We start from the raw sequence: 18,425 nt of genomic DNA on the forward strand, positions 1-18,425 counted from the left end.
GCCACCAGAAGCCCTGGAGATGATGGGGGCAAGGTCCAGGCCAGGACAGAAAGCCCTTGTCAACCCACTGACCCTCGGTCTTCCCGCCCCTCCCTTCTGGTCTTCATCTCCGATCAAAGCAGTGATCCAGATTTTAGTACAAAAATATACACAGCCTTGAACTTGAGAAAGGATTAAAGTGTAAGAATGTGGATTTAATCTGGGGGCAGATGATAAAAAGCACCGTAATAGTGATGGAAGGTGCCTCCTTCCCACTTCATGTAAAATGCAGAACCGGTAGCTTGGGACATTTGGGGTCCTCCTGGAGGTCCGCTGTGACTTGCCGTGGCTCTCAGAGTCTTTATTGTAGCCCTTGACTCAGAAATACTAGGGAATGTCTCTTTGTTACTGTTGTCAGACGCTGACTATTTCACTCACTTTTCATTCCCTCTCTTCCCTCCCCTCCCCCCTCCATGCCTTTCTCCTGCTTCCTCGGCCTCTAGTCCTCAGACTAGCAAGTGATGCCCGGACACTCAAACGGTCCTTTCTTCCCTTGTCCCCCAGGAAAGTCCTACACCATGATCGGGAAGGACGATTCCATGCAGAACCTGGGCATCATCCCCTGTGCCATCTCCTGGCTCTTCAAGCTGATAACTGAACGGAAAGAGAAGACTGGAGCCCGTTTCTCGGTCCGGATCTCAGCCGTGGAAGTGTGGGGCAAGGAGGAGAACCTGCGAGACCTGCTGTCCGAGGTGGCCACGGGCAGCCTGCAGGACGGCCAGTCCCCGGGCGTGTACCTGTGCGAGGACCCCATCTGCGGCACGCAGGTGATTGCTGCTGGAGCGTGGCCGCTCCGAGGGGCTCACCCCACCTCTGAGGCCGGGGCAGCTCAGCCGGAGGCACGAGTGTTTACTTTAGAGTGGACTGGGACTTTACGGCCGCCAGCTGCAGGACCATCTGCTCACCCAACCTAAATATTTGTACCTCGAATCTAATTGACAATGAGCAGGAATCATTATTGCAGCATTTCAAGGAAATTGAATTTACTTTTTTTATTCACCTTTTGTGGGGGGGAGTGGGGGAGGACCACCTTTCTTTTGTTTAACAACAAACCGAAATATTTACAGCGCCACACAAATAGCTACAGCCATGGCCGGGGCTGATAAACCAGGTCCCTGGCACTGCTGTGGGCGACCAGCGGCGCCGGGGAAACTCACAGCCGCCTTCTGACGGGAACCGTGGTGTGACTGCTAGGACTCGGGAAGCCAAGAGAAGCCCCGTTCGCTGTTTTAGGGTCTCACTCCTGTTTCCAGTGCGTCTCGCCTGCTGTTTGACTGTGGGTGTCGGCACGGCTCGGGAGCAGCCTGGCTCACATCCGAAACAGTCACTTCCTCCAGCCTCGGGCAGTAGGCCCTTCTCTTGTCTAGCCAATGCCTCCTTTTTCAGATAGGTGTTCAGTTTGTACCCGCCTCATCCCAAGGGGGATTGTTTCCACAGGTGAGGGTCCCCCCAGCTTCTGACATCTGACTGTGTACTTCCCCCAGCTCAGATCCTTCCATTTCCATCATGGACCCTCCACTCCTAACCTCCTCGAGATTTGCAAGGCCCTACGTGTACCTCTCCAGCATCCTCTCTTACAATCTCCTCTCCTAGCCACTTCTCTTAAATTACCTAAGAAAGCAGTGCCCAGCGAACTTCAGTGTGCATCGGACCACTGGGGATCCGTCTAGTTAAAATGAAGACTCTGGTTCAGTAGGTCTGGGTGGGAGCCCTTGGATACTCATTTCTAACAAACTTCCCAACTGACCACACTTTCTGTAGCAAAGCTCTAAGGCACAACCATGCTCCCTCTTACCTCTGGCCCTTTGCACATTCTATTCCTTGTGCTTGGAATACTCCTCTTCCCTCTGGCTCTTCATCTGCTAACTCCTTATCCTTTAGGTCTCAGCTAGATGTCACTTCCTCCAGGAAGTCCTCTTAGATGTTTCTCCTGAGGTCACTGGAACACCCACAGCAGTTATACTGTGATGGCTTGGTTAGTCTGGGCAACTCCCAAAGAGTGGGTACCGTGTCTGACTAATATTGGCTGTTCATAGTTTTTTTTTTTTTGTTTTTTTTTTGTTTTTTTTTTTTTTTTTTATCCTCACCTGAGGACATTTTTCCATTTTTTGTTCAGGTAGAGTGGGAGGGGGAGAGAGGAAGAGAGAGAGAAACATCGATGTGAAAGGGACACATCGAGTGGCTGCCACCCGCACGACCAACCAGGGCCGGGGACAAACTGCAACCGAGGTACGTGCCCTTAGCGGGAACCGAACCCGGGTCTCTCGGGACCGCAGGCCGATGCTCTAACCGCTGAGCCAAACCGGCCAGGGCTGTTCATAGTTTTAACAGATGCATCCGATACCATTTGGATGCGGAACCTAATTATAATACAAACTAGTTGGTTGTGAAAACCTCAATCCAGTGGCTCTCGAACTTTAGTCTTTATCAGAGTCACCTGGAGGACATGTGAAAGCAGATGACTGGGCATCACCTCTAGAATTTCTAATTCAGTGGTCCTTGGGTAGAACTTCACAATGTGCATTTCTAGCAAGTTTCCATGTGATGCTGCTGGTCCGGGGACCACACTTTGAGAACCACTGGTCTGAAGTAGGAGGTGTGCTCAGATGGTATTGACACAGCACCTGTGATGGGAACCAGTGTCCCCCACCCACTACTCCTGCTCCAAGAACTACCTGGACACTAGATATGCTGTGACCTCCATTCACTTCTCCGTGAATGAAGTTCCATGCAGGAGAAAGACCAGGTTAACCGAAGGCAAAGAACAGGAAGAGACCAACATCTTCTTTATTTTAACTCTTCTTCTTGAAAAATCTTAGACATGCTTTAGTTCACTTATCAGCCACACTGAGTACAAAACAGGAACACAACAGAATCTCTCTTTGAAGTCTGGGGATTTTTATGGTCTCAGATTCCAAATGTCAGCTCTCACAGTTCAGAATTATAGGAATAGTTAAAATCAGAGTAGGAAATTTTCAGAATGTGTACTGACCCTAATACATATACTGCAGATCATGTCTTTGAATAAATCAGAAATAATAAAGTTCCTCTTCTCTCCTCAGGAAGGGAGGGCAAAGGAAACTCTGACAGTACTGTTCCGATTGAGGTTGACTGTGATTGCCAATGGATCTGAACAGTTTAGACTCGTCCACGATGCTTTCTTTAATCAATGAATGAGGATGCACACGAATTTAGTACCTAGAGATAAAAATAAATATCCCTTAGCCCTGGCCGGTTTGGCTTAGCGGTTGGAGCGTCGGCCTGCGGTACAGAGAGACCCGGGTTCGGTTCCCGCTAAGGGCACGTACCTCGGTTGCAGTTTGTCCCCGGCCCTGGTTGGTCGTGCGGGTGGCAGCCACTCGATGTGTCCCTTTCACATCGATGTTTCTCTCTCTCTCTCTCCCTTCCTCTCCCTCTCACTCTATCTGAACAAAAAATGGAAAAATGTCCTCAGGTGAGGATTAAAAATAATGATAAAAAATAAAAATAAATAAATAAATATTCCTTAAGTGATATAGATGAGACTTTTAAGTATCTTGGGTGTTTTCATGCATCTTTGACACGTACTTCCTGCTTATAGCTATGCTGGTCAAGGTGGTCTAAAATTGGCTTTAGTTAAATAGCTGAAAATGTTGAGAGCTCAGTTGAACCTGACCAAGTTCTTCTACACCTCCGGGATGCTGGTGCTGCCCATGAAAACACATTTCGCAGCCCACCTGTGTGCAGCCATCTGGTCTTCAAATCCGGATGCAGTCCCCTCCCTCTGTTTTCGTAGGTGAACGGATTGCCCAGCATCAGACCAGTCCTCTGCTCTCATGCAGATGCATCCGCTCGCTTTTCACACCCGCTATTTACAGGTCCATTTACACTGTGAAGGGGGAGGGGAGAGGTGTGTCATCCAACGCAGTGCCCAGTAGGAGTCTTGGAAGTGAACAGACAAGCGGAGAACCGCAGGGAGCGCAGGACCATGCGCTGGAAGGACGCCGGCCTGGGGGGGCCGGGAGCCGCACTGAGCACCCGGGCGGGGGGCGGGGGGCAGGAGGCCCCCCAGCCCGTGGCCCTAGCTCTTGCTCTGTCTTCCAGCTGCAGAACCAGAGCGAGCTGCGGGCGCCCACGGCGGAGAAGGCCGCCTTCTTCCTGGACGCGGCCATCGCGTCGCGCCGGGGCAGCCAGCAGGACTGTGACGAGGACGACCTCCGCAACTCGCACATGCTGTTCACCCTGCACATCTACCAGTACCGCATGGAGAAGAGCGGCAAGGGCGGAAGTAAGTCCCGCAGCCGCGGGGGGGCGGGGGGGGGCTGGCCCGGGGGCGCCCCTGGGTCTGCGCGCAGCTGCTGCTGACCTGTGCCTCGAGGGCAGGGCTGAGTCTGGCTGCCGGAGGGACGGACGGACGGACGCACCCTCCAGCTGGCGGAGCGGGAAGGGTGGGTTCTGGCCAGATGGTTTCCGAAGGTGGTTGCCGTTGAGTGGGAGTTAAAAAGGCAGAAGAACTGCTTAGGGGTATCTTTTTCTCCCCAAACCTAAAAGGTGTCCCTCATAAAAAACCAACTGGCACCCACCAAAGCACCCCGGCAATGTGTCATGTGTCATTAGCTCGGATCCTCTGTATGGACCCAAAAGAAACGAGGTCACGCTGCAGTAGCCTGTAACTCAGACGTCTGGAGAACGTACCAGGCCCCGCTGCCTCCCGCCCTGGCCAGGGCATGCCCACCGGAGCCGTTTCTCTAAACCCCCAGACCCAGGGCCTGGGGCGCTGCACAGGAGCCCCGCTCTGTGGCTAGACAGGCCCCTCTTGTTTCCAAAGCTCACTGACCTTGGGCCCTGGTCTGGCCTCTGACTGCAAGTGTACCTGTGCTCAGCAGCTGGTGCCAGGTGGGATCTTGCCCCGCGGGCAGGAGGTTCGTTGCCCCCACTGGGCTTTCTAAGGCAGGCTGAGGGCCAGTCTGGCTGGCTGGGCAGCGGCTCTCACGGTCTCTCAGTGCCCAGCTCTGTCGGGCTTTAAGACCCAGGCCGCTGGCCCCCAGTGCTTTCTGAACGATTGTCTCAAGGGTGCTGGGAGCCAAAAAAACAAACCGAAAACCCTGACTGAGGAGAACTGGGGGCGGGAAACTGTGAAGCTGATTGACGAACACAGAGGCAAGTGACTAGTCCGATGGGAGGCGGGGTCTGGAATCAAGCCTCCACCTGGGACCTGGGGATGGGCTCCCCAACTTCTCCCTAGTCTCTCTGTTGCCTGGAGTATTGCGAGCCAGTGTCCTGGAGATAGCTCTTGGGGGTGTCTGTTGCCCCCAAGTGGAGGTTCTTCCTTCCCCCCATCTCAGCGCCTCCGCCCACCCAGTCATCCTCCTCTGTTCCTTCCCCGCTTGCTGCTTTAACGCAGGTTTGATGAGGATGGTGTGCGCTCAGTAATACCCTTTCCACGTGTCGGCAGGTGAGTTTTGGGACGTCTCTGCAGTGGTGTAAACATCACCACCATGAGATAGAGAACAAAGCCACGCCATATAAAGTACCTGCTTGTCCCTTGCGGTCAGTCCCCTCCTCAGCCCCTGGCGACCCCTGATCGGATTTTTGCCTGAATCCAGAATATCATATAAGTGGAATCATGTGGCACATGTGTGGCCTTGTGTGTCTGGTTCTTTCCTTTAGCGTTTGAGATCGATCCACGTTGTCACACGTGCTAGTTGCTCGCCTGCTGTTCTTGGTGCCTACTCATTTCGTTCTGACTGGGCCTAAAGACCTCCCGTACCCCCACCCCCAGGACTGAAATCCCACCGTGTTCCCTGGCCTGGAGTCCCAGCCCCCGAGGCTGCCCTGCACCGGCCATCACGTGCATGCCTGGCCCCCAGGGACACCATCAGCAGATCCGTCTCTCTTGGCAACAGTGACGGCGAACAAGGTCCGGCGGGGAACAAGCAAAATACTTCGAATGGAAACCTGTCAGGGAGCTGGATTCTCAGGGAAGGACCCACACCGTGTACAGCAACTGGGGTTCGAATAATTTCCTTCAAGAAGGAAACGGGGGATTAGGATAGGGATGAAGGGTCCAGACCTCCAAAACCAGCAACAGAAGGGTACCCACATTTGTCCTAACAATGTGAGAGCTGGCTCCTCTAAACCCTGCCCTCAGCTGCTTTTTCTGGACTGTGTCTCAGCCGCGGGAATGCGAGAGTCTGAGAAGCGTGTGTCCGTGTACGCTGTCAGTGATGACAACGACACTCAGAGCCTGCAGTGAGTTCTTGTTTTCGGCAAAGGGAGGCTCACAGAGACATCTGAGTCTTAGCCAAATGGCTTCCAAATGGCGCTGAGCGGAGAGACCCAGGAGGGGCCGTCTCCTCGGGGGGATTGCAAGCCAAGCCGCAAACAGCTCTGGTTTTGACTTTGCACTTTTGATTTCATAGTGCTGCTCTGAATTTGGAATCAGAAAGTAGAGAGGACTCTCGAAAACAAAGAAGCAGTTAATGAAAGAAACTATTTCAGCCGTAAGAACTTAAAACTCAGCTTCCACAGAAGTGTAGGCTAGGACTTTCCCGCAACCCAACAGTCCACCTGGAGTCAATCCTTAACCAATCCTGGGCACGTATTAAACATTTAACTTTTAATTCATCCTCTTCCTATTTGTAAACTGTGGAAGCAAGTTGTTTTTAAAGACTAAATTCAGGCTAAAGAAAAGGCAAGCACCATTAATGGCTTTCGAAAGCTCTTTGTGTGCTTTCTAATGTGTGCATAGATGAGGACAAGGAAGGGCAGGGCTGGGTGGCTGCAGGGGGAGCCCCAACCGCCCGAGATGGCACCTGCTGGGCACAGCACCTGGCTCAGTGTGGGAAGAGAATCAAGCCAAGATGCACACGGCCTCCTAGCCCACAGCTTGCTTGACTGCTGTGCACTTATTTCTGTTTAAAATGTAATGAGGAGATTTGGAGTGTTGTTTAAAATGGAAATTTTGTTTACTTATATGTAAGAAATAACCCCTGTGGACCTGGCAGCCAGAACTCAATTAAGGGAAAGTTTATTAATTAGCCACTCTGCAGGGACTCAGAGAGCAGAGTGTGCTGCTGTTAACTGGCCATTCAAAGCTTGGATGATGGATTCAGAGGTCTCGGGGGCAAGAACTAATCACCCCACGTGTCGTGCACCTGAATCTCATACATGCACAGATCCACACTGAAGTACGCAGGCAAAAGTGTGTTAACACGTTCAGTCAAGATAAGAAAGAGAATTTAATGTTGGGGTGTCACTGTTTTGCAGATAGCACTAAGATAAGCTTAAACCATTTCCCTGGTTTACAAAGTTTTTGGAGCATTAATGGGACTGATTTTTTTTGTTGTTAAGATTTTAAAATTGATTTTAAAAATATGTTTCTATTGATTTTTAGAGAGAAAGGGAGAGGGGGAGGGAGAGAGAGAAACATTGATCGGCTGCCTCCTGCATGCACCCCATTCGGGGAGCAAACCCCCAGCCTGGTACACAGGACGACTCCCAGAGACCTGAGCCACAGCAGCCAGGGGAGTGGGGCGGATTCCTCACCCGACGTGGAGCCTCCCTGCTCTGCTGAGCTGAATCTGTCGAGGCTGAGGATCCTCTTGGGAATTCCAGCCCTGGGGAGGGGACCCTAAAGTCCTTAGAGTCTAAAGGGAGATGGTACTAGTGCTGCTTCTGGGTAATATGTTCATGCTTCTGAAGTTTCAAAGTCCTGTTGATAAAGATGGTTTTCGAAAACATCACTTTGATGAGTAATCGAAGATTGCAAGCGACTGTTGTGCCAGGTCCAGAATGACACTGTGTCTCCGACTCATTCATTGGTGTTACCCCCCCGCCCCCCCCGGGGACGCCTAGAGGCCAAGGGTGGGCAGGGCCGGCTGTGCCCATGGGCTCCTGTGCCATCTCGTGGGCCCGTGGTCTGTTCCAACGATTCCCTTAATCTCGGTTTTCCTCCGACAGCCAGCCGCTCTTTCTGTATGTGTCCTGGATGGCTGGAGTCTGCTCACGCCCTCCCCGGGCTGTGTGGTCCGTGACTGTAGAAATCTGGCATTTGGGTGGCAGAGGTGGGACAGAAGATGCAGCCTGTGGCTTCTCAGGGAGGCATGGCCGGGCCTCTGCGTCCGTCAGGGCGAAGCCCTGTGCAGTAAGGACAGCCTCGGGGGGTCTGCCACAGGGCCCCCCCTCCTGCTTGGTCAGTGATGGAAGAGCAGTTTTAGATTCTTAGATTTTTGAAATATAACGTTTAAGTTCCTTGGCCAGGAGACAGTCTTGTAAACCGTGTGGCCTGGAACCCCCACAGTAGCCTGGCTTGTCCTCCGCCACCTTCCTCAGGGCGGCAGTTCCGGACCCCCTGAAACAGCGTGTCCCTGCCGTACCACCCCGCAGGTACCCCAGCGGGTGACCAGCTTCCACCGAAGGAGAAGAAAGTCCCCTGTGTCACCTCAGCCGCTTTCTTCCTAGCTTCAGCATCTCCGTGTCCCCCCTCCTTTCCCGTAGGTCTGCGTCCTCCGGGCTCCCCAACGTCCTTATCTGTCCCCTTCTCCTCCTCTGGCACCTCACCCATCGGGACCCATCAATCATCTTTTCAGACTTTTCTCCATCACTTCTACCACCAAGGGCAGGGCTGCTTCCTTTTGGAAAGAAGGGAAGGGACAATGACATCAACAAGAAAAACAAACAAAAACCCAACCTGGTCTGTACCTCACCGCCCCCCTTGAGCTGCCTCCTCCCTCAAGCCTTTCGGAGGGTCTGCAGGGTGCGATCTTTCTCTCCAGGCGCAGGCTGGGGGACGGTGAGCCATGGCCTCCTTCCACCTCGTGACTTGTCCACGTCTCGCTAGACTGCAGGCTCCCTGCGGCCCGCGTGCCCTGTCTGTCCCCCACAGGCCTCCGAGTGCCCCGTACATCGGTGCTCGTCCTCAGGTTGAAGCCCATGGGCAGTGCGCTGTGTTCGGAATGAAGACATCGCTCTCTCGTCTAGTTTAGCAGCTGCAGGAAGAGGGAGACCATCCGGTCACCCTCAGACAAGCAGAGGGTGTGAGTTCAGAGACGCCTTTTCTGCAACACAGTGGGCGTTGGTCAGTTAGTTGAGAGAATTAGTTGAATGAAATGATACACGCATGTCGTAAACATGTTGTTTCAGCTCAGGACATACACGCGTGTATGCAGTCCTCGGTCTTCTGGTACAGGCGTGGCTTTCTCTTTGATTTTCATTTTCAGGTTCTGACTTTCATAAACCACATTTATATTAACAGTCCGGTGTTTGCTTTAAGTTTCTTCTCAGTGAATCCGGAATTTAAAATACATTTGTGTAGCCAACTGGGTATAGACTTTTTCTAGATTAACATTTTTTCCACTCTGTAATTTCTCATTCACGCCTATTTTAGCATCTTTGAAAAAAACAAAACTCATTTTTATCACCTTTCCAAAGCATTGGATTTAGTTTAGAAACATTAACTGTTTTTACACAATCAAATATTATTGGTTTGCATAATATTTGGTTATATTTTTATCTATAATACCAAGTAAAAGAGGCACAATTAGATTTAGGAAGCAACCTGGCTGACCTTTAGCTCATTTTGGGGGGAGCAAAAGTGCACACACTCAGGAGAGGACAGGCAGCACTGACCACCAGGGCGCCGTGGTCCCCGTGGAGGGCACTGGTTAACCGGCCAGGTGGCAGGCAGCGGGAATCACCTGAACAGCTTTGCCGCGACTCCCAGTGCCCGCCCCACTCCCGACCAATCAAATCAGAGCGCCTGGGAGCGGAGCCAGCATCCCTGTTATTCCTAAAATCCTGCCGGGCAGCAGAGCCGGGAACCACTAGGTTATGGGATGGTGAGCTTAAAGAGCTCCATGCTTTTTATAGCTCGCTCTGGGCTTTCATCTTATATTCCGCATCAATTTTTCTATGAGATCTTAGACAATTTATTTAACATCTGCAAACCTCATTTTCCGCATCCATGAAATGGAGCCGATTCTAGCATTTCAGGATCCTTGTAGGAACTGAGTGATGATTGGAGAATTTAGCATGTCCTGGCACCTGCCAGGTTCTCAATGAACACCTGGGGCATGGCTCAGGAGTTGGTGGAATTAGTATGTTGCTTCCTGTGGGGAGAGTAAAGCATGTGAGTAATTTGGTTTGGCCAAAGTCTAGACTTAAAATATGCACATTGGAATATAAGTAAAGGATGACTCAAGGCAGAGGAGTTATGTACCTTTAACTCTGCCGCTGTGACCTCAGAAATCCGAAAAGTCCATGCAGAACCTGCTTAACTGCTATTATCACCCACTTCGCTCACTGGTTCCGGAACTGGTTCCCCCCAGCCACCTGCTGTAACGTCCGTTCTTGATACTAGCAAATGCACTTGCTCACTCGTACCCTGCCAGATCACACGCCAGGCGCGAAGTCCGGACTCTGCCACAGAAGCCCTGGTGGGTACAGCGCGGTGTCGATTTTCCATTGTCTCAGTGTGACTCTCACTTTGAGTCATGCAGCTGTAATTACAGGTATTTCATATTATTATTCTTCAGCACAGTTTAAACTGTGCCTTTGTTCTCTGTGTTCTGTTTTACTACATGCACATTACGCGTTTTATTCCATTACATCAAATGGTCTGAGGGTCCAAGTTGGTCTGTCTGTTGCCCTTTAATCTGCGGTGCACGTGGCATAGCTGGGCTTCTCCTGTCTGTATAATTAGGTTGCAAAACAGATGATATTTTGCTTTAAAAATAACTATTTCCCTAGCACGCCGCCATGACCTGATCTTGCACGATGCCAAATGGAATAAGAGAGAAGTAACATCTTATGTCTTCCCTTTTCGGGATTTTTTACTGGGGATAGTGGGAGGTAAGCAGAATACCACGTCCTTGCTCAGCAAGGCTCTTTGCTGTAGATATTCCGGCGTAACTGGGGAGCCTGGGTACAAACGCTGTGCTTGCCGCAAGCACCACTTTATTTTTTCTCAGTTTTAGGTGGAAATCGAGGAGGAGTGGGGTAGGGACAAGGTTAGGGTTAAGACAGTGGTGCCCGGATGTTCTCATCCTACAGCGTGAGTCATCCGGCTCCCCAGTCAGCACTGTTGCGGCTCTGCCTGCAGATATGTGGGTGCTCAGACCCTGCCCGTGTGCCCTGGCACCTCCACCAGCACCCAGATACCCGCACCCCACCCTGCGTGAGCTTCCTCACCAGCCCTTTCCACCTTGCCCCAAACGGCCTGGCGCCCACACCGGCTTTGGAGAGCTTCGCTGTCTCCCTGGTTGCACTCCCTCCATCAGAACAGGGAAGGCAGCGGAACCAGGGTCAGGTAGGGTGTGCGCTGGCCGCCTGGCAGGGTCAGGACCAGAGGCCTGAGGGCAGGGGTCTCTGCCGCCCGGGGAGCGCGGGGGAGGAAAGAGATGGTCTGGGAGCTGGGGTGCTGTGTGGAGGCCACACTGTCCGGGGAGAGGGTCCTGGGACCGGCAGCCCGGAAGCTCCCGCTGTCTCAGGAACTGAAGGTCACCCGTGGAGGTCTTGAAGGTTGGAATCCTGGCTCCTCCGCGGACACGTGGCTGATTCGTGGTCCACCGTTAGCCAGTCCATTGCCCCACCGAGGACATTAGCTCTGTTTCACTTTCATTGGTTCAGGTAGATCCGTCTGGTCCCTGTCGCAGCATCTGGGCCTGAAGCAGGGGTACTCACGGCGAGTTTCTTCACTTCTCTAAGCTTTTGTTTTCTCATCTATAAAAAAAAAAGGATGAGGACATTTAGCTTGCGGTCCTACCGTGGGAACTGACGAGACATGTCTGCAGGGCACCTGGCGCAGGGCGCTCGGCAGGTGTGTGGCACCTGCCCCGTCTCTCACCTGGCTGCTGCTGCCTTCTGATTGCACTTGGGTTCTCCACCTGATGAGCTGCAGGCCAGGGTCTCTGTGGTGAGCCACCATAATCACTCTGGGCCGTTCTGGTTTCAACTTGATCAGTCTCAGAGTCCTGCTTCCCAAAGGACATGTCGGTACACACTGTGTTCTCTTGTTATCGGGCGTTTACTGTCTCTGCAGTTTCATCGTTCAGCCTACAGGATTGCTCGTTTAATTAAGGGGTGAATCGGTCGATGTTAGAAGGTCAGTGACGTGTGTGGGACGGATTTAAGAGAGTTGTGGCATGTGGAACCCCAACATGCTTTTGTTGGGGTTTCCTACTAGATCATGAGCCTCAACCTCTTACTTTCTGTTCCCCCCTCCGGTTTCCCAAGGAGCCACGTGAAGAGCAGAGGCGTGTTTTCCAGAACCTAACCCTTCTCTCCTCTTGTCCGGCAGTGTCGGGGGGCCGCAGCCGCCTGCACCTCATCGACCTGGGCAGCTGTGTGAAGGCGCTGAGCAAGAACCGGGACTGCGGCGCGGGGCTGTGCCTGTCGCTGTCCGCCCTGGGCAATGTCATCCTGGCTCTCGTCAACGGCAGCAAACACATCCCGTACAAGTAAGCGGCTTCTGCTCGGAGATCGGGGTGGGGTGCCAGGGCTGGGGCGCACGTTAGTCCCGTCCAGAAGCCGCCTCGGCTAAGGGTGGGATGCGGGACCTTCCACATTCCAGAGCGGGACGTCTGTCCCCGCCCAGCCTCCCGCCGCTGGGTCGGAGGAAACAAGACGTGGTCCCCGTTAAGGTCTCCGGTCACACTTGCCACTGGTGTTGAACCGTGTACAGACGTCTCCGTTTCACGGTGATGAGAGCCGGCGTTTGGCTTACCGTCTCGTAGGACAGGGCCGCTGGATGTAACCGAGGAAACTGCAGGGTATCAAGTTAAATTTAAAACCCAGATAAACAACAAATGATTTTTAGTTAAGTGTGTCCCCCGGTATTGCACAAGATAAATGGGAATTCTGTATTTTATCTGAAAATCCTACTTGGGAGAACTTATAAAATTTAGGGGGTTAACCACCCACCATCCCGCGCAAATGTGTTTTCCACTTTCAAGATACTCTTCCTCTTTCGGAACCTTCACTTGTCATAAACCGAGGGCTATAGCTGGATGTCTGGTCTGCATCACAGGGATACGAGTCTCGGGATGATAGAATGTGTGGGAAGTTTTTGTACAATTTAGAACACTATAACCCATAACCGATGAGAATAACCTGGGTGAGGCTGTCCTCATCTGTTGACATGGAAATTAGTTCGGCTGGTGTGGCTCAGTGCTTGAGCGTCGACCTGCACCAAGAGGTCTCTGGTCATTCGATTCCCGGTCACGACACGTGCCCAGGTTTGGGCCGATCCCCAGTGGGGGCATGCGGGAGGCGGCCAGTCGATGTTCTCTCTCATTGATGTTTCTCTCTCTCTCTCTAAAATCAATAAAGGAAAAAAAATGTGGTTTTTTTTTTAACGGAAATTAAACCTGCCTTACAGGGTTGCCTTGAGGATTAAGCAGATATGCATGGAGTCATTTTTTAAATCTGTAAAATCCTCAGTTACTGTTGGGTGGGAGGGAAAGGTAAGCCTGGTGGTTTGGTCTACAGTAACTGAGATTCGGGACAAGACCTCGGGTTCCCTCTCCCCTCCGCCCGAACTTGGTGCCAACACTCTGCTTTTATTCTCCACTGGGAGGCTCGTTGCTGGACTTAAGTTAGGAGCCTAAAGGAAGATTATAATTCTGTCTCAATTCTCGAAATTGGGAATCCTAGTTGGATAAACCTAGAAGAGGTTTTCCCAGGCCTTTCTTATGAGAAAAAATTTCAAGTTGAAGGTTTATGAAGTTTCATTCCGTATTACTTCTGCAGTTGAATACGCTCAACTTGTAATTATAAGAAAAGGAAGGGAGGGAGGGAGGGAGGGAGGGAGGGAGGGAGGGAGGGAGGGAGGGAGGGAGGGAGGAGGGGGGTAAGGAAAGAAGGGTCTGCATTGATACTGTCAGGGCTGGAATCTTAGAAAGTAAAGAGTTATTGGCCTAGTTGGTCTCCTGTCCATAACAACGGAAACGTATCTATTAGTGTGGTAACTCAAAAGATACTAATGTAGAAAAATTTCAGAATACCACCCTATGAGGTCACTGGTGAAGCGTTTTGTCTATTTACTCTCACATTGCTTCTGTCGAGGGACATGCTTTTAAGATTTCAATAACCAGTTTTTGAATGGATGCTGGGAAGGATGGACAAATGTAACAATCTGAAATTTCTTTTGCTTTAGGTAAAGTAACTTTCCGTTCGAGTCGGGTTCTATTATAAACATATGGGGAAACATGGAGAATTGTTATTACTAGTTCGAGGTTTTTTGTTGAATTAAGCATGTTTAACATCAGCTGGCCAGAATGACCAGCCACCTGTTCCTTGGGAGGGTGGACAGAGTGTGAAACCTCCAGCCGCCGCTCTGCAGACGTCTGTCTGGCTCAGTTCCTTGCATCTCGGCTCTGAGGAAGTGATGGTTAACGTGTTCCCAAGCCCAAAGCAGGCACAGACTCACCATAAATACAGTGTCTGAGCCATACACAGTCACAGCACTGTCCCCAGCCACCAGGACCCTCCTGGAGATCTCACGGGGCGCCCCCTGCTGTAACCGTGGCTGGGACTCTCAGCCAAGCATGTAGTCAATATTTGGTGTCTGCAAAGCGAGTAATCAACTAGAAATGATCCTCTTCCGAGGTGCAGGAAGACAAAGCGAAGATGTGCTCAAATCACAGGGCCTCGGAGACCTTGGCAGTTCTGAGCCGAAGCTGCCAATCCGATCACTCCTCACTCCCCACACCTCCCGCTGGGTGACCCGTTAGCTGCCTCCGCTCTGCTCAGCAGGTGGCCCAGCTCCTTTTGTCAATTCACTGGGGCTGCAACCACATTATGCAGCGTTTCCTTAGCATACTAAACGCCTTCAAGGTGGCAAACCTCCTCTTTGCAAGAAGTTCATTAGAGGGGAGTTTTCCTGCCCTTGTGTCTCCTGCCAGGTCCTGCTCTCTCCCAGGAGGACAGAAAACTGAGCTCCACCTGTGTGACCCGACCCCACCCTCCGAAACACACAGAACTCACTGCGTCTGTTCGTCACCCTAGACGACTCTTGCTTGGACCCGGCATTGCTTGCGTTTGCGTCTGGGCAGTCACCAGCGTGTGCGCAGAGGGCATGTAGCCTGTCTCCGTTTCTCTTCATCCCCGGACCAGACCGTTTGTCATGTGAGCTTGGGTTCATTGGCCAGCCCAGGTGCTCCCACGGACACCTTAGGTGTGCCCGAATGGTTTTGACTCTGCAGGAGGTACTGCCTTTGTGTACGACAGGTGCAGGCGCAGCCGGGTTCCCAGCCTCGGCCATTGCCCCTCACCGGTCCCCGGCCAATCTGAGCACCAGAAATCAATCCTAAGTGGCGAGACCCTGCAGAAAGGCATGCAGGGAGGCAGGGAGACCACCGAGGGCGCCAGCATCCTAGTCAGTCTTGCACTGACAGGCTGCGCAACTGACTGAATTTGGGGACCCTTTCGTCTGGGGAAGCCTGCTGGTCTGAGCATTTTCACAGCATAGTTGCCAGTTTCGTTCCATCGCTCACGCAGCCAAATGCTTGCTGTTCCTCACCACTTCCTGGGCACCAAGATAGGGGGCTCCCCACCTGATAGATAGAAAATATAAGCAGAGACATTAAAACAAATTCCCATCCCAGAAGCTAGGACCGCAGGCACACACCCCTGGAACCATCCCCAGAGGGGCCACCACCCGATCTCACTGTAGACTGAGCTCTGGCCGAGGCTCTGTTTGTCCCAGACCACAGTCTTCAGAAGCTGGGAAGTTTTCACCACCACCCAGTTTTCTCAAAGTAGAATTTTCGGTCCCTTTGAGATGTTGTCTTGTGAGGGGAACAGACCCTTAAGAAGTGTACCCTTCCCATGGTGATACTTTAAGCTCTGAAACGTACCTTCATTTATAACCGTTACTCCATTTGGAGAAATAATTAATGCATCAGATGATCTATCTGCTTGTTTGACAAGGTGCTCGTACTGTTTCTAAACTACAGGTGTTTTTAAATGTCTTGGCTTGCATTTCCGAGGTCGTGGAGAAGCCCTCCGGGACGCGGTCGTGGTGTGGCCCTGGAGCGCTCCGCCCAAGCCCACCTGGGCCATGGCTGCGCAGAACAGCCCCGCGGCGAGCGAGGCTCGGTGCTGCTTTCGCGGTTCGGTCTGTGGCTGAGACCAAGACCGATCCTCCTCTGTTGGAATCGGTCACTGGCTGTGCTGGCTCCTCCTGGGGAAGCAGGTGGGGCCGAGGTGGTCTGTGACCACAGGCTTCGGACCGCAGGGCCTCTCCCGGAGCCGCTGCTGTAGGGTCCGCTGCGTCTGGAATGGGGGCGCCCTTGTCCCTCGCGCCCTGGTGAGGAGGAGTCGGGGACCAAGGTCATGTTTGAGAACCTGGGCGCCTCGGAGCCCAGCAGTGCGTTCGCACCAGCAAGCAGCACTAGAAACGCAAATTCACGTATGCGACTTGTGGAGACATGACGTGTTAAAATAGAGGCGGCTTTTAAAAACGTGAACAGCTCTGCTCTCCCTGAGCGTGTGAGCTCTCCAGGCGGCGGGCGGTGCCCGGGCAGCAGGTCTGCGATTCAGAAGGAGCTCAGCGTGCGTCTGAGCACAGGCATCCTGTCCTTGCCTGGAGACGTTTCTCCTCCTGGCCCTGAAAAATCTTGTAAACATTTTTATTGATTGATTTTTAGAGGGAGAGAAGCATGGATTTGTTGTTCCACTTATTTATGCATTCATTGGTTGCTTCTGGTATGTGCCCTGACCGGGGATCCAACCGCCAACCTTAGCGCATCCGGACCACACTCTGACCAACGAGCTACCGGCCAGGTTCCTAGTACCATTTAGATACTGGGGTTCTCTGATTTCTCAGAACTGGAGACCTACTCAAGGTCTGGGAAGCCAGAAGGAGGAGCTAATGGTTGGTATTAGCTACAATGTTCAGTTCTGGCTCACATAGGAAATGAAAGGCTTTTTTCCCCTCTGGATTTGAATATATATTATTTATGCTTAACATGGAATCAAATAGATATTTTCCAGAAAAAAATTCACAGGAATATCAATGCTGCAGATTTACTTAAGAAGGCATGTAACAGAGAGGAGCTCTAAGACTGTGTGTGTGTGTGAGAGAGAGAGAGAGAGAGACAGAGAGAGAGACAGACACACACATAGGTGTATTTAGCAACCTTTACATGCACACAAATGCTGTATTATCTCCTCCTTATTTACAGGGAGCACATCAATTTAGAACTATTTGCACAGACTCCGGATCCCAGTTTATAGCATTCCCTGTTTAGAAATAAAATAACCAAAGTCTCCGGTTGCCAAGCAACCGCAGCAATGATAATTCTTAGTATTGCTGCTTCAAAAATACTCATCTTTATACATTTTAATGACTGGAAGGATGCAGAGAAAGTGAGTTCAGAAAATCGTCGGGACAGAGAAACCCCCGACGGAGGAGGTTTTCGCAGCCTTCCCTTCTTTATCCTCCCCTCCTCCCTCCCTCTGCCCAACTGTCCAGTGGATCTTCATGTTTAATTACGGAAAGTTGCCGAGACTGACACCGTCTCCCTAAGCGTCGAGGCAGGAGATGAACTAGGAGGGGATGACGTCTGCCAGGGGGGTTAGAGAAACGTGCAGGTCACTGGGAAAGTGAGGCCATGGGGCAGCCGCGGGGTCACAGCCCTGGTCCTGCCGCACTGGTTTGACATGTAAACTCCGCACGTCATCCTTCCTGCCCCCCCGAAGCGCTTTCCGGCCCCCCTGGACTGGGAGCAGACCGCAGCCTCCCAGCTCAGCCGTCCTCTCTCGGCAGCGGAGCCACGGCGCACATTTTCTTCATCTGCGAGGGTGAGTCCCCCTTGGCTAGGGGGCCGTCGGCTTGAGAACTGGGTAGAAATCGGGAGACTTCTTGCCTCCCCTTCGGCTTTTCAAGAGGTTTTCTTCCTCTGTGTTCAGTTTCGGAGATTACTAATCACACTGTTTTCTCTCCAGATTCTGAACGAATTGGCATATAAATACAAGAAGAGTCTGACTGCGAATTAAAACCCTTATTCGCTCAGTCCTAGCAGAGTAGACGGAGGTCCCCTCCAGTCCCTCCACAAATGTAGACCCCAAGGCTCAGGAATGGGCAACATGGGTCCGCGAAGCAGTTACTTACCCAGAGAGCCACGTGGCTCAACGGAGGAATGTGCGTGACCTGCAGGGAGACAGACAGACAGACAGCCAGCACTGGGCTGCCTGTGCCCAGGGTCACATTACCAGCCTCACCAGCCATACCTTCTTCCTCCCATGGGAAGAACTGAATAAAAGGGCAGAAAGAAGACTGGAAACTCTTTTCTCATTCTTCCGAAGGGGAGCGAGACCCCTGATTTACAGACTTGCTGGGTCATAGGGAGAAGGAGAAAAATCATTCCCGGTCCTTACTCTCTGGGTTTGCAGCTACATTCCAG

At 52.0% G+C, this 18,425-nt stretch overlaps 1 protein-coding gene across 1 annotated transcript in view; it reads left to right on the top strand.

The window, feature by feature from the left end:
* Positions 1 to 18,425, top strand: part of KIF26B (kinesin family member 26B) — a 385,389-nt gene that overhangs the window by 327,196 nt on the left and 39,768 nt on the right. The window contains exons 8-10 of the mRNA XM_036277591.1: positions 544 to 806; positions 4,123 to 4,306; positions 12,317 to 12,476. Of these exons, the coding sequence (XP_036133484.1) occupies positions 544 to 806; positions 4,123 to 4,306; positions 12,317 to 12,476 (607 nt within the window). The remainder of the gene's footprint in view (positions 1 to 543; positions 807 to 4,122; positions 4,307 to 12,316; positions 12,477 to 18,425) is intronic.

This window comes from Molossus molossus, unplaced genomic scaffold, assembly GCF_014108415.1.
Source record: "Molossus molossus isolate mMolMol1 unplaced genomic scaffold, mMolMol1.p scaffold_m16_p_23, whole genome shotgun sequence".
Lineage (NCBI taxonomy): Eukaryota > Metazoa > Chordata > Mammalia > Chiroptera > Molossidae > Molossus > Molossus molossus.